This window comes from Antrostomus carolinensis, unplaced genomic scaffold, assembly GCF_000700745.2.
Source record: "Antrostomus carolinensis isolate BGI_N321 unplaced genomic scaffold, ASM70074v2 scaffold3546, whole genome shotgun sequence".
NCBI lineage: Eukaryota > Metazoa > Chordata > Aves > Caprimulgiformes > Caprimulgidae > Antrostomus > Antrostomus carolinensis.
In genome coordinates, this window is record NW_010319625.1 from 13,591 (window position 1) to 27,197 (window position 13,607).

At 38.2% G+C, this 13,607-nt stretch overlaps 1 protein-coding gene across 1 annotated transcript in view; it reads left to right on the plus strand.

The window, feature by feature from the left end:
* Window positions 1-642: 642 nt before the first annotated feature.
* Window positions 643-13,607, plus strand: part of LOC104525987 (serine/threonine-protein kinase 32B) — a gene marked incomplete at both ends in the record, with an annotated part of 61,089 nt that continues 48,124 nt past the window's right edge. Inside the window, 2 exons of the mRNA XM_010169296.2 lie at window positions 643-685; window positions 2,102-2,275. Of these exons, the coding sequence (XP_010167598.2) occupies window positions 643-685; window positions 2,102-2,275 (217 nt within the window). The remainder of the gene's footprint in view (window positions 686-2,101; window positions 2,276-13,607) is intronic.

Sequence of the window (13,607 nt, forward strand, 5' to 3'; positions counted from 1 at the left end):
AATTCAATGAGAATAGTAAATGAATTTAAAAGCAAGTTCACTGCAGCCACTCTTTACCCTGCCTTCACCCTCTGCCTCATGGTGGCTGAATCACTAAAGAGATGACTCAGGATATTTTTCTTCTCAAGACCAAAATTGCAGCAGAACCATTTTTGCTGACATATAATCATAAGATTCTAGACACCAGGAGAGCTCTTTAGTCCCAGACTAGACACAATATTTTGCTTAAAGTTTTAAGTAGAGTTTTCAATCAATAACTTTTCATTCTGTTCTTGTTTGTTTTGGTTTTTTTATTTTTTTTAATATAAAAAGGAACCAGACATATCTACGCTTTACTCCAGCAGTAACTGAAGGAAAAAATAACATCTGTCATTACATATGCTCAATGCTACAACTACTTCATTTAAAATAACAGCAGTGTCAAAAAAGACAAAAAAGTCTTATATTTAAGTACATTTTTAAGCTCTCCTTTTGCAATTACTCCAGGCTCTGTAATACACAACATTCAGAGTAATTTGAATATAATTGAAACCTTCTTTTTTATATGGTGTATGTTATGGAATTCTGAGTCTCTGTAGGTGAGCAGACACCATGTGCCACCTACTTTACTATTTTGTTTCAAAGATTTGACTTATTGAGAAGTAAGCTTATTGCAAATAAAATGGCTTTCCCTTCTCAGCATTTGGCAGGCATGCAGAAATGCAACAGAAGAGCACAGTACCTAGAGACACTTGTTTCTCAGAACTGTGTTCAGAAAGAATAGAAAGCATATAAATTCAAAATAAACCATCTGTGACAACCCCTAAGCAGTGCCTCATTTCAGAAAGTCCAAGCCTGGGAATGAAAGTAACTGTACGTAACTGTCAATTAAAATAATCTAATATAGACTTTTCTGCTTTTTGGGGGAGGATGGACACAGATTTTCTGGAAGCCCACTCTTTTTCATTTCCTTAGCCTGTATTTTACAGTTCAGGAGAATGGTAATCACATCTGCAGCCAACATATATTACAAACCTCATGGGATAAAAGATGATGGAAGAGGCAGTATTATTGTGCATCACCTCTCAGCAGTTCATATCCACAACTGGTATATGCAAACATAACTTCACATCAAAATTAATTCTAAAACAATTTCTAAGAGGAGGGTGACTTCATATTAGAAAAAAAGGTATTCACAATTCCCATTTGGGAAATCTAAAATACTATATCTTGGACAGTTATATTCAGAAATGAAAACCAGAGAGTTTCTGACAGTTTACTCAGATCAGAAGTAAACAGAGCAGTGGCAGTCTGGCCAAAGTAAGTAGAAACATATGGAAATTCCTGCTTGCCTAAGCACTATATATATACTCTGCATTGGCTGGCTACACCTTTGGATTTACAGGATTTAAATCAGATCAGAATTTGGTCCTCAGAGTATTCAACAAGCAGTTGTGGGAAAGGGTCCAGAAGAATTCAGTCAGTAACCATGAAGACTCTGTCATTTTAGAAGATATAAGTTGCAGACTGAAAAAATATGTATTGTTAGGTAGTAAAATTACAGTTTTATTTCTTATTGAATTTGGAGCCTCACTGCAAGCTGCAGAAAATACTCAGCTAATATAACATTGCTTATATTTACCAAATCTGGAAAATATCCCCAGGACAGCAGTTATCAATCCTGACAGGGTAGTTTCCAATAGGCACTGAGCTACGGTTGTATATGTGTGAATACCAAGTGTGTTTCAAGGCCTTCCATTTTATTGCTGCTATTTAGTAAGCCATTTTGTCAACTGAATGAGTATATGGTTATTTAAAAATGCATAAACATGAAAGGTATTTTAAATGCTGTTTTATCAACATTCAGGTATTAATTTACAGTTAAAACAATCAAGACAATACAGCAGCAGTTCAAGCTCTGCTTGCCTTGGATACACAGAGAGTTCCATCACAATCAAAGTCTGGTTGCAAGATTGAACCTCTGCAGTGAGAAATCATTGAATGCCTTTTGAGCAAATCATGGACTTGCAACGAAACCGATCTGCTTACAAAGAGCTACCCCAGGGCACAGCTGTGGCCATGTTACCCGCTCTGAGATCTCAACTGTTACTCTTTCTTTCAGGTATTCCTTTCAAGATGAAGAAGACATGTTCATGGTGGTTGATCTCTTACTTGGAGGTGATCTGCGTTACCATTTGCAGCAGAACGTCCACTTTAATGAAGGAACTGTTAAGCTGTACATTTGTGAGCTGGCGCTTTCCCTGGATTATTTGCAGAGATATCATATAATTCACAGGTGAGTGAATTTCATTTGAGGGATGGGCTGCTTTTTTTTTGTCAGACCAGAGGAGTTTTGTCACATACTTGATTACACGACTCTATTCAAAACTTCTGAAAAGTTTTCCTTGTTAACCAAGGGTGGAATTTGGTTCTGAAAAGGTTTTTTTAAGTGTTTTATTTCTGTCCTTTGGAATTCAGTAACCCCATATCCTTCTCACACTACCCTTTATTTGTTTTTATCTCGTACTATGCTGCATGTTTTTTACTATGGTATTTAAACACTAAATGGAACCCATAAGAGCTTTTAAATTATTTTTAGTTCCCCAGTGCCCCAGTGTTCCTAAACTCAAAAATGTTGTAATCCAGTACAACAACTTCACACAACATCAAGGAAAGGTCACAAAACCAAAGGCTGAGAATAAAGAATAACTTGTTCAATTGCAGATTCTGCATGAAGGTCAAAAGGAGGAAGAGAGGTGGGGAAATAAGAGAAATGGTTAAAATAAATCGGAGCAGTGATAAATGGTGCATCCTTTTTTGTATTTCTTAGATTACAACTATCTGTTCTTTTTACCGCCTTACAGTGGGCAATCATAGCATAGATGTCAAAAGAGGTGTCAAGCATCAGGATCTGCTTGTTTTCCTTAAACAATTTAACTGCAGCAGTGGGATGAGTTCTCTTTTTATATTTACGCAACAACTGTGAAATTATAAAATTACGGGCTTGAGCCTCTATTTTATTCTTTTTAGGCTAAATTCAAGATATTCCTCCATAGTTTATAGTGGTCTGAACAAAAAAAAAAAAATTAGTTTTGCGTGCTACTAAAGCTGGATGTGAGTTTCAGAGACCAAACTAAACTGAGCTGTGCCATAGATACTCCAGCAACCAGTATAAATAAATTCCTCCAAATATATTGAGGGTTTTCATCCCATCCACCTATCAGAGTTGCCTCATGATTTTCAGTTAAAGAAACCAATAAAATTATGATCTGGCTTTCCAAAGAGAGACGGTCCATATGGAATCTCGCTGGTCTGAGGTGCAGTTGTAGATGGGTGTTCTGTACTACTGAAACTGTGCAAGACAAAATTCAAGTAAAGTTTACAACAGTTGTTTTCCTTGCAATTAAAACAAAAGTTGCAAGCAAATTCTGAAATTTTGTATCTTTAGCACACTGATATTATTTTAGTACATTTCCATGTGTTTTGAATGCATTTTTCTTTCTCAGTGAATATTTTAGAAGTGGAGCTCAGAATTTCATCTGACCTTTGTTTCTACACCTTAAGGAATGTTCTTGGTGAAAAACAAATTGATGAGCATTTTTCTCACCCTTATTTTAAAAACCAGACATTTTATGCAAATAGGCTGTCAAAACATTCATGAGAGAACCCTGTTTGTAATCAAAACTTGTATTTTGCTACAAGCTTGCGACTTAAAAGTGTTTCACAGAAAAGCCTGTAAGAGGTGGCAGATGTCTTGGGAGAATGAAGGACTGCACTGAAGTAATTATGGTGGTTAATAGTTTTTTGTGACAGCGTCTGCATTGCCATGGTCCAGCTGTGAAACTGGGCAAGACACTTTGTTCTCTTTTGTATTACTTAATCATTACTAGTAAGCATTTTATTTTACTTAATTTTCTCTTCTGCACCAGTTGAAGTATAGAGTAACACCACAGACTTCAACACTTGTTGATTTGCACCAAGGCAGGGGAAGGTGTGGGAATTTGGAGCTCATTGTTGGCTCCATTTGGAGGCATGTTCTGGGGTTTAGTTTTTACTTTCACCCTAAATTGAAAGTTTTCACAAAATTAGACATGTCAAAATATCTCTTTCTTAGCCTGTGGCGTGTCTCACTAGCTGATTAGCTAGGATTATTGTTTAGGATGCAAAGAATCTGGTTGAGGACTCCGCTGTGCTATAGAAGAGATTTTGAAGCTGCCAGACCTGAGATCTGAATGTGGCTCTCCCACTTCACCACTTACTGCCCAAATCACCGAACAGTGGCACAATGAGGTTTTCGTCTCTCATCTTCCCACCAATTACCATAAAATCCCAAATGATCCACATGCCAGTGAACATGTTCTTTATCCCAGAGAGTCCCAGCACGTTCTGTCTTCTGCCTTGCCACCACCTGGAACAGCACTCTGTGGGATGGGCCTTCAGTGGCCATAATTCTCTGTAGTATGGCTGGCATCAAGAGCACAATGCTGATTTAAATTGGATCAGGAGCCAAGCCAGCAGTGATGCACAGTGAGGAGATGTGTAGCCATTAGTTTACCATTGCAAACACACCGTCTTTGTCAGAGATTAAACCGATGAGCTGGTTGATGTCTATACATTGTGGTAGCAGACCTCAGCAATATCATTGTGACCAAGTCTTTCCAGTCAGCATTCATGCTAACCTACAAAACCGTATTAGATCTTTCACTTTTAAATGAATGCATTGGCAGCAAAAGATAAAAAAACAGGTTAGTGAGTCACAGAGTCATTGAGAGAGCCCCTTACTAAATTTTGTGTGTGCTGCAAAGAAAGAATAGTTGAATGATTCATCTGACTGGGTAGGTGGATTTTCAAATTGCAGTTTTATAAAGAGCTGAATATATGAAGTGTGAGTCAGGAACTTAACTCCTCAATATTTACAGATGTGTACGAAATGTGTTCAGGTTTCTGTTACTATTGCATCCGGCAATAGGACAGACCGTTTGTTTTTTTTTAAGATTAACCTGCAGCCCAGGAGTCTGCTATAAAAGGAAGTGGTAATGAAGGGGACTGGAATTATCAGGCATGTATGAATGGATTAGAATTGTCCAGATCAGTGGTATGCCAGTTCCCCTTGGAAATGTCTTGCAATTCCTCTGTGTTTGCTGATGTGGTTAGTGCTGTGTACTTTAAATGTGGCAATCATTTCAGCAGTAGAAGTATTGTTTCTGCAGGGACAACTTTAACCATCAATAGTGTAAAAACCACTACGGTTCTGGTGTGTTTTTGAAACTTGTCATTTTTATTAATCACATCCATGTATATAAATCCATATTTGTTACGAACAATCCTGCAATAGTGGATTTCTTTACTGTGGGACAATAAGGAAAGCTGCACTCTGTGTCTCATTTGCAGTTCTATTGTAAACGTTTGCATTTACGTAAATGTTCAGACAGAATTATAAAAACTTTAAAAAGAAAAACTGTAAGTTTCAAGCTGTGATCTGAAGAATACTCTGGACAATTTTTTTACTCAGCGTACACAACAGCTAACTTATTACTGAGATCTCTCTGAATTGTTGGGCACAGGTAATGACTACATCACAAGACCTTATTTCCTCACAGCCCTGTTGTAATAATATTTTATCTACATTTCCTAAAAAAAAAAAAAAAAAAAAAAATCCTTTAAAAGTTGGATGGGTGGTGTCTATTAGAGACCTGTGGATCCAGTACACACAGCCAGGCTTCTGACAATTCACATGGTCTCATTCTTTCTCAAATGTTGGATCGAATCCAGCATTCTGCATTAGCTGACACCAATTTTCAAGACGGTATGACTAAATACATTTTTCCAGCATTGCTTGTGTAATACCAGTGAATAATATGTTGGATAAAAGTTTCCCATCAGAGACTGAATAAACCTATTTCAGCCATGGGTAACTCAATCTCCTTCTTTCACAAATGTTGCTGTTTATACATTTCAGTAAAATCACCTGCTTCCTCACTGAAGTAGGCTGCCCATTTTCATTCAGCTGGTTCTTCCTGCAGTATCTCCAGTGTTGTCTCTCCCAGGAGGTTCTTGCAGCTAAAGCCTTGGCTCAGAGTAGTGCTGGCCCTGCAGTGCTGTGGCTGCTGCCCAAGTAACATGCTCGTGCTGATAAAATCACATTTTCTCTTTGTAAAGGGGCAAGTGTTAACTGCATTGCCCTTAAAACTTTTCATCATCGTTTGCTTCCATCGGTTTTCATCTGCTCAGGAAGGAGGCTGGATGTGGCAAATGTCTGGAACGGAAACTGCAATAATCTTCTAGTACAATTTTAGGATACTGGACTAGCTGTTTGATCCGCATGCTCAGGTCTTTTTTATTTTAGTGGGGCTTTTTAATGCAAAATTGTTTTTGTGAATATGTGTACATATATAAACCTACATATAAATTTTTGGTTGAAGCAGAATATGACTGTAATTGGTCTGGCTTGGCAGATCTGTGCTGTGTGGCCACTATTTTCCATTCCTGGAAGTTCTGCTTCCAATAGAGAGTAGCACCAGGAGCTATTCCATCTCTGAACAGCAGCAGTACAGAGTGGGCGGAAGTTAACAGAAAATGGTGAGAAATTGAGCATTACATTTTCCTCTGCCAGCTAGACAACAAAGATATTTTCTTTGTTCAGCACTGCTAGGCTGGGCTATGGTGTAGGAGATTCCTCTTTGTTCATTACCATTGAGCCTTTCGAGATGTCCAACAGTCTGTTGAAATAAGATGTCTAAATGATTAGACTCTTCTTTAAAATGGGTCTTCCCAGTCTCACTTTTGACATGGTACACCAAAAGAAAAAACTAATTTGAAATGTTCCCTTCATAACACTGTCCACTTTGTATGTAAGCAGTAAATAGGTTCGGAAATTATTTGAAAATGGAAAATTTGGCATTTGTTGTTTCTCACAGATGTCATAGGCAGAATAGTGCCAACCTGAGATTTACCAGGACATATTAAAAGGATACAGTTCCTTATGGATTTCAGCTCATACTAGTAGTTTTTTCTTGCTGTTAAGTATGTGCAGATGAAGAAGAAAATGTAGCACAGTCTGAAGTAGATGAAATGAAAAAAAAAAAAAAAAAGTGACTACTATTCATAAGCACTACCAAAGATCATAACAGGTCAAGAGGCTTGTCCACTGAATTTTCTTAATTTGTCTTCCAGTGTCTCTTCCATGTCATTGTATTACGGTCTTTAAACAAAGTGCAAGCCTACACTATTTCTAAGGACAAATTGCAGGAACTGAGCAATGAGTTATGTAAGAGAAGTAAATTAGAAAACATATCAAAGCCACCTAAAAAAGAAACACCATGTAAACCACAAAGCACAGAAATCCTGCTGCAATGCTTATGAACCAGCACTGATCAAAAAGAAAGTGATTAACAAAATCTAGGCACAAAAGACTTCTAAATTTCAGTTGTGTCCTTAAAAAAAGGGTGAGGTATCACAGGATATGAATATGCAGGAAACAAGCCTTTCAACTTTTGAACAGAGTTCTTTTCCTACAAGAACCAAACAATTTTACTTCTGTTTGTCAACAGTAAAAGAAAAAGTTATTTGATATACCAGATGACTTACTGCAAATAAATGAAGTTGGTTTGGAAACACACTGAGATTTCAACATCCAGAGATTAGATTACTAAGGAAGTAAAACTGCATGTATTTGGTAAGAGACCCAGGGAACACTCAGAGATGCATGATGCTCCATTACGTGCTCCAGTCCTGCCACTGGCACTGATATAATTAATCTTTTATTGTGCACATAGTGCACTCTCCCTTCATCACTCAGGTGAAATACTAGAAGACACCCACCACACCCTCACTCTTTTGATACCCTATTGAGGAGGGATCCTCCTTACTGTCAGCAGGGGATTGCTTGTTTTCTTACACTTTTCAAGTGAGTAGATGAAATTGACTCTTGGCCCCTTCATTCATCCTCCATCTCATTATTGCCAATTTGTGAGAATGTGCTCATGTGAAATATTTTGTTTAGCCAAGTAAAAGCCATCTCACAAGCCCTACATTTAAAATTTAGGTGTCCTGTCCTGCCAACGTTAGGAGAGGGAAGATCTGAACTGTAGCCTGAGTTTGGCCAACTATCTTTCATTAGGTGACAAACTTCCAGGGCCAAACATAACCTAAATCGACCCCATCCTAAGTGTGTGTTTGTGATGTATACAGCTCCTTTACTAAAAGTGTAAGTTCTGTGATTGTAGTTGGCTTTCTTATTGCTTGCTTCTCTGTTTAAAAACAGACACCCAGACAAGCGTAGATATGATCTAGACATAGAGGAGTGTACATTATGCATCTAGAAGACAGTTATATATTAATTCATATTAATTCTTCTATAATGCAACTAGAATTTCAAACAATTTTATCTGAATTCTAATTTTACACACTGTTTTAATGTTTTTTCTTGAATGCTTTCTCACCTTCTTATCCTTTAGCTGCATCCAATAAAATAAACATGAATTTTTTTTTTTTCTAAAACCTAAAACTCTAAAACTCTAAAATCACAATACCATCACTAGGGTATTGTGGACTTATATGTGTCTGACTTGCTCCATACTCCTCACTACTGGAAAACACGGTTCTCTTGCAGCAAGAGAAAGCATTTCCATATAGACCACAGAGGGAATCAGCACTTCATGCTGTTCACAGCTAAGTACACAGGAACAGTAGACAGTGTAGAGTAACTGAGACTCAGGTAAATTCAAACTCTCTGTCACAGCAGGAAGTACAAAAATTTGAAAATGGGCAACAAAAAGCTACTAGGGAATTTTCTTGCCCCAGAGTTTGCTGCAGCAGTGAGTGTGATAGCCAGCATCTCACTTGAGATGGCACATTCTTTTCTGTGGAGTGTACTAAAAGAGAACATACAAAGTCCATGTACTGTACTGTCAGTTCCGTGCTCTGCATTTCCCAGTTTCCAATCACTGTGGCAGGAGCCATTAGTCTGGCTTTTTCATCTATGTTTATCTTCTAAAGGGCTTTCTTAAGTCCCGTCCTTACATTTCTTCTGGGGTTATAATGACTTCTACAAATTGCTTCTAGTTTCTGCAGAGTGTATCCCTGCCTAAAGAAGCTGTTGTTATCTCTCTGTGTTACTTTTTCCCTCCCTTTTTCTGGTTTTCTTAATAATTCCTTTACATTAGCCTGCCATTAAGGAAGAGAAGTCTTACACAAGCAGTCTTCAGAGCACATGATATGTATTAAAATACTACAAGTCCTTCGTCTCCACAATTTATCACCCTATTGATGGATAATGAAATTAGATGGTTTCCTTCCTTCTCCTATTCCTCAGTATTAAAATTTTGGTCATGAATCATTTTCATAGATTCAGACACTCAAGTAGAAGATGCTGACAGAATTGAAGCAGATAAATTCAAGATTATCTCAGGTCTCCAACCACAAGTCTGATCTGCTTTATGCCAGTTTTCTGCTTTAGTATATTGCTAGTTTCTTTGTGGCCAATGCAGTGTGTTATCAGAGACATCTTTCTTCCACAGAAATCCATTACAAATTACTTGATGTTGCTTCAAAGCGTTATTTTAGTGTAGGCATCTGCTCCCAACTCATGCATGCTAGCAAAGACCACCATATTAATAGGATGTTGATACTGTAATAATCACTTCCCTACTCCTGCTGGCCACGCTATTTCTGATACAAGCCAGGATGATGTTGCCCTTCTTGGCCACCTGAGCACACTGCTGGCTCATATTCAGCCAGCTATCAACCAACATCCGCAGGTCCTGACACACACTTGACACATACAAGAAGGCCAAATAGTGTGGCCAGCAGGACTAGGAAAGCGATTGCCCCCCTGTACTCAGCACTGGTGAGGTCTCACCTCGAGTACTGTGTTCAGTTTTGGGCCTCTCACTACAGGAAAGACATTGAGGTGCTGGAGTGTGTCCAGAGAAAGGAAATGAAGGTGTTGAAGGGTCTGGAGAACAAGTCTTACAAGGAGCGGCTGAGGGAACTGGGGTTGTTTAGTCTGGAGAAGAGGAGGCTGAGGGGAGACCTTATCATTCTCTATAAATACCTGAAAGGAAGTTGTAGAGAGGTGGGAGTCAGTCTCTTCTCAAGTTGGCCTCAAGTTGCACCAGGGGAGGTTTAGACTGGATACTAGGAAAATCTTCTTCACTGAAAGGGTAGTCAAGCATTGAAACATGTATTTTATCATTCCCTTTCAGATTTCTTTACAGTGTCAGTTTTGTTTTAATATATGGCAAAATAACAAAGACTTAAGAAGAAAAAGCACATTTACATTATTTCCTCACTATTGCAGTAGTCATCTATATCTCAGGAACTGAGTAGTTTGCCCATGGTGTGGTAGAAGGTGTTTCATTAAAGGATATTGCAATTTAAGTTTTCTTCGTGCTTTGGAAATGCATTCAGCAGCTTTTGGTACAGCTTTGATATTTCAGGTGACATGTAGTCTGCTCTGTACAATTTTTGATTTAGCAGATACATGGAGGGATGAGAAAGAGTGGGAGTTGTAACACTGATCATCTGACAGAGTTTAATCTTTCAAAACAAATCATCTGGTGGGCAGGGACTGTAAATAAGATACAGATTGCCATGAGTTTTGTTCTGCTGAAGTTGCTTTCTTGCCTTTTTCCTCTTGTGTTTATTCTTGATATCCTTTTTTTGGGAGCTTCTCAGGGCATTCCCTCAAGGTTACTTTCAAACATTTCTGTATCCTCTGTGAACTCCTGTCCCAACTCCCCTGGACGGGTTTTACAGAGGAGAAAGTACAGCAGCTCAAAGCTTTGATGCTGTATGACAGTCCTACTGATGAGCCTCCATTCATCCCAACATGTATATGTACAGCTTCATTTATCCCTGGGGGAATTTCCTACTGACCCAGTGAGGATAATTGCACTTCCTTGCAGCAGAGGATACGAGGCAAACCTGCGATTCAGCAGTTGTGCTGCTCTTGCACATGCAGAACTGCTGTCCACAGGGCAAGACCTTAAAATGTAGTGCCAAACTGGGACATTGCAAGGTGGGAACAGCACTTACTAGGTGATATACTTTTAATGAACCAAAATTTATTAAATTAGATTCTGGTCAATTTGCTCATTCTTTATAATGATGATCAAAACAATCTTTACAGTTAGACTAACAAGAATGAGAAATAACCTCTGTGCAGTGGTTTATTCAGTTATTTATCTGTTCATCTCGTTATACGCATGAAACTTTGGTGCTGTCCTGAATGCAAAGGAGTTGCCTTCTAGTCTAACGATAAAAATAGCACAAGACTGGAGTTTCTCTTATTTTTTTTCTTTCCACGGTTACCATTCTGTGTCTAATCATATTATAGTCTCACTGTTTATTTCAGTGATACTCTTATTGCACATTTCACACTTTTTTTTTTTTTTTTTAAGGTTTGGGGGCTTAATTATGAGCACAGGTACTTTAAAAGATAAATATGAGTTTCTTAAGATAAAACTGTGGGCCCTCTTTCTGTCTTTACTCTGCTGTCAGGTTTAGTTTAGATTGTAAGCATTTTGAGATTACAAAATATTTGAGATTCAAACCTTATTTTTCTCTGGCTTTATTCAACCCTCACACTTTTTTAGTTCTTAGTAAAAACAAACACTGCTTAAAATCTCATCTTTCTCTGTAGTTGTTATCATTCAACATTAAATGATGTGTGATGGAACTGGAGTTGTAAAAGTCTTAATGAATTATTTAAAAAAACACTGCAAGAAAAATAATGACACAGAAGGTATCAATTTTTTAACAGTGTCAGAAAAACAAACTGATCTGATGGTCTGATGCTGAGCTCTGAATGTCTGGCCCATGAGTTCACAGTTTGGACTTTTAGTAAGCACAGCTGATTTTTCAGCCAGCTGAACAGCTACATTTTGGAGAGCTAGTAGCAAGAAAAAAAGACATTGTTGGCAAGATAGATGAACTTGAGGGTAACAGGAAGAAAAAGGACATCATTACCCTGCAGAGGAGATATCCAGAGGGGCACTAAGAGGGCTGAAGAAGAGACCAGGGATTGCAGAGTGTGGTGTGAGGTATAGGTAAGGGAAAGCTTCTGAAGAGAGGGGCACCTTACTGAAGGTTGAGTGGTTTTGGATATATCTCTCTTGGTCGTTTTTGAGGTTGAAGAGCTTTACACACCAGCTGTGAAAAACCTTGCTCAGAGTTCTGCAGCTGGGAATTCATACACTGGCATAAAAATTAATCTCTCTATATATTCCTAGAAAAGATGCTGATATAGGGAAATGTAGTCTTAGATTTGCTATGTGGCTCTATCAAGTTGCTACAAAAATGAAGATATGGTCCTCTTTAAAAATAGCAATAAGTCTACTCCATGAGTTGTCAGAGGTCTATTCTGAATGCAAGTCAATAAACAGTAATTGACTTATTGTCAAGAATCAATAGCAATTACTAATATAGTCACTTAGCAAAACTTGCTGAGTGGAAAACCTATTGGCAGAATGCTGCATTTCTCAGCTTTTATGCTAATTAAATGTATTAGTTATCTAGAGTTCTGCCTTTAAAATCCGCAGAGACTCACAGCTTGCCTCTTAATTTGGGATGCTGCAGAATTTTCCCTGTTGGTGTTCCTTCAACTCTCTTCTGCAAACCAACTCAGCCACAGAAACGTTCTACAGACAGACCCCAGTGTAGACACATGCACTTACATATATAGAGAGAATTGAACACTAATTAAAGTACCAGCTTATTTCCCTGAGTCCCAGAGTACCTCTACTGCTGAAAGGAAGAATTATGAGCATGTAGGTAAGGATTCCTGTTTCCAGCCAACAGTCTCTTATACTGTCTTTATTGTTTAATATTCATTTTTTAATAAATAATTTTGTTAATATTAATCAAAAAGGAATAGTATGTGAGATCTAAAGCTGAGAAATTGAATTATTAAGCCTTAGCTGTCTAGATTTTTGAACATAAACATCAAACTCTCTAGTTAACGGAATGAGTAGTGGTGCTGAGTTATTGCCTGCTCTTCCCTCTTGTCCTGGTTAATTTTCTTATTTAGAAATACTTAGATATCAGTTTCCTTACATCAGATAAGCCGCCCTGTGTGGCAGTGACAGGTTCCCTGGATGCCACAGATATCTGGGCTTATAATGGCCACCACTCTGGAGGGAAGCTGGAAACCCCTGAACTCCTTCCTCTGACATCCCCCTCCTAACCTCACCCAGTTAGAAGACCATACAGAGCCTCAGAGGATTTCATGCCACAAATTAGCAGAATGTTTTGTTTGATGGTAGTGACTAAAAAAACTCTTAAGCATGCGAGGTATTTTAACTACAGCACAATTTATCATGTACGTTCTTTGTGGTGTGAGATGACGTCAAACAAGACAATGAGCGCCGGAAGCGTGACTCCTGCAAGAGGCTTAAACACCTGCCTGAGCTTCTGTGATAACACAATTACAATAATTTGACTTGGGAACATCCCCAGTTGTTTTCATAATTCCACACAGCATGCAAGGTGTTTCTGATGTTTTTAAAAACTTATTCTACAGTTCACCAAGATGAATCATCTAAATGCAGGAGTATATGTATTTTTTAGTCAGCTGTCCAAGCAAGTGGATACCTAGTCAACACAGCCAACAGAATCTAAAAAGCGGT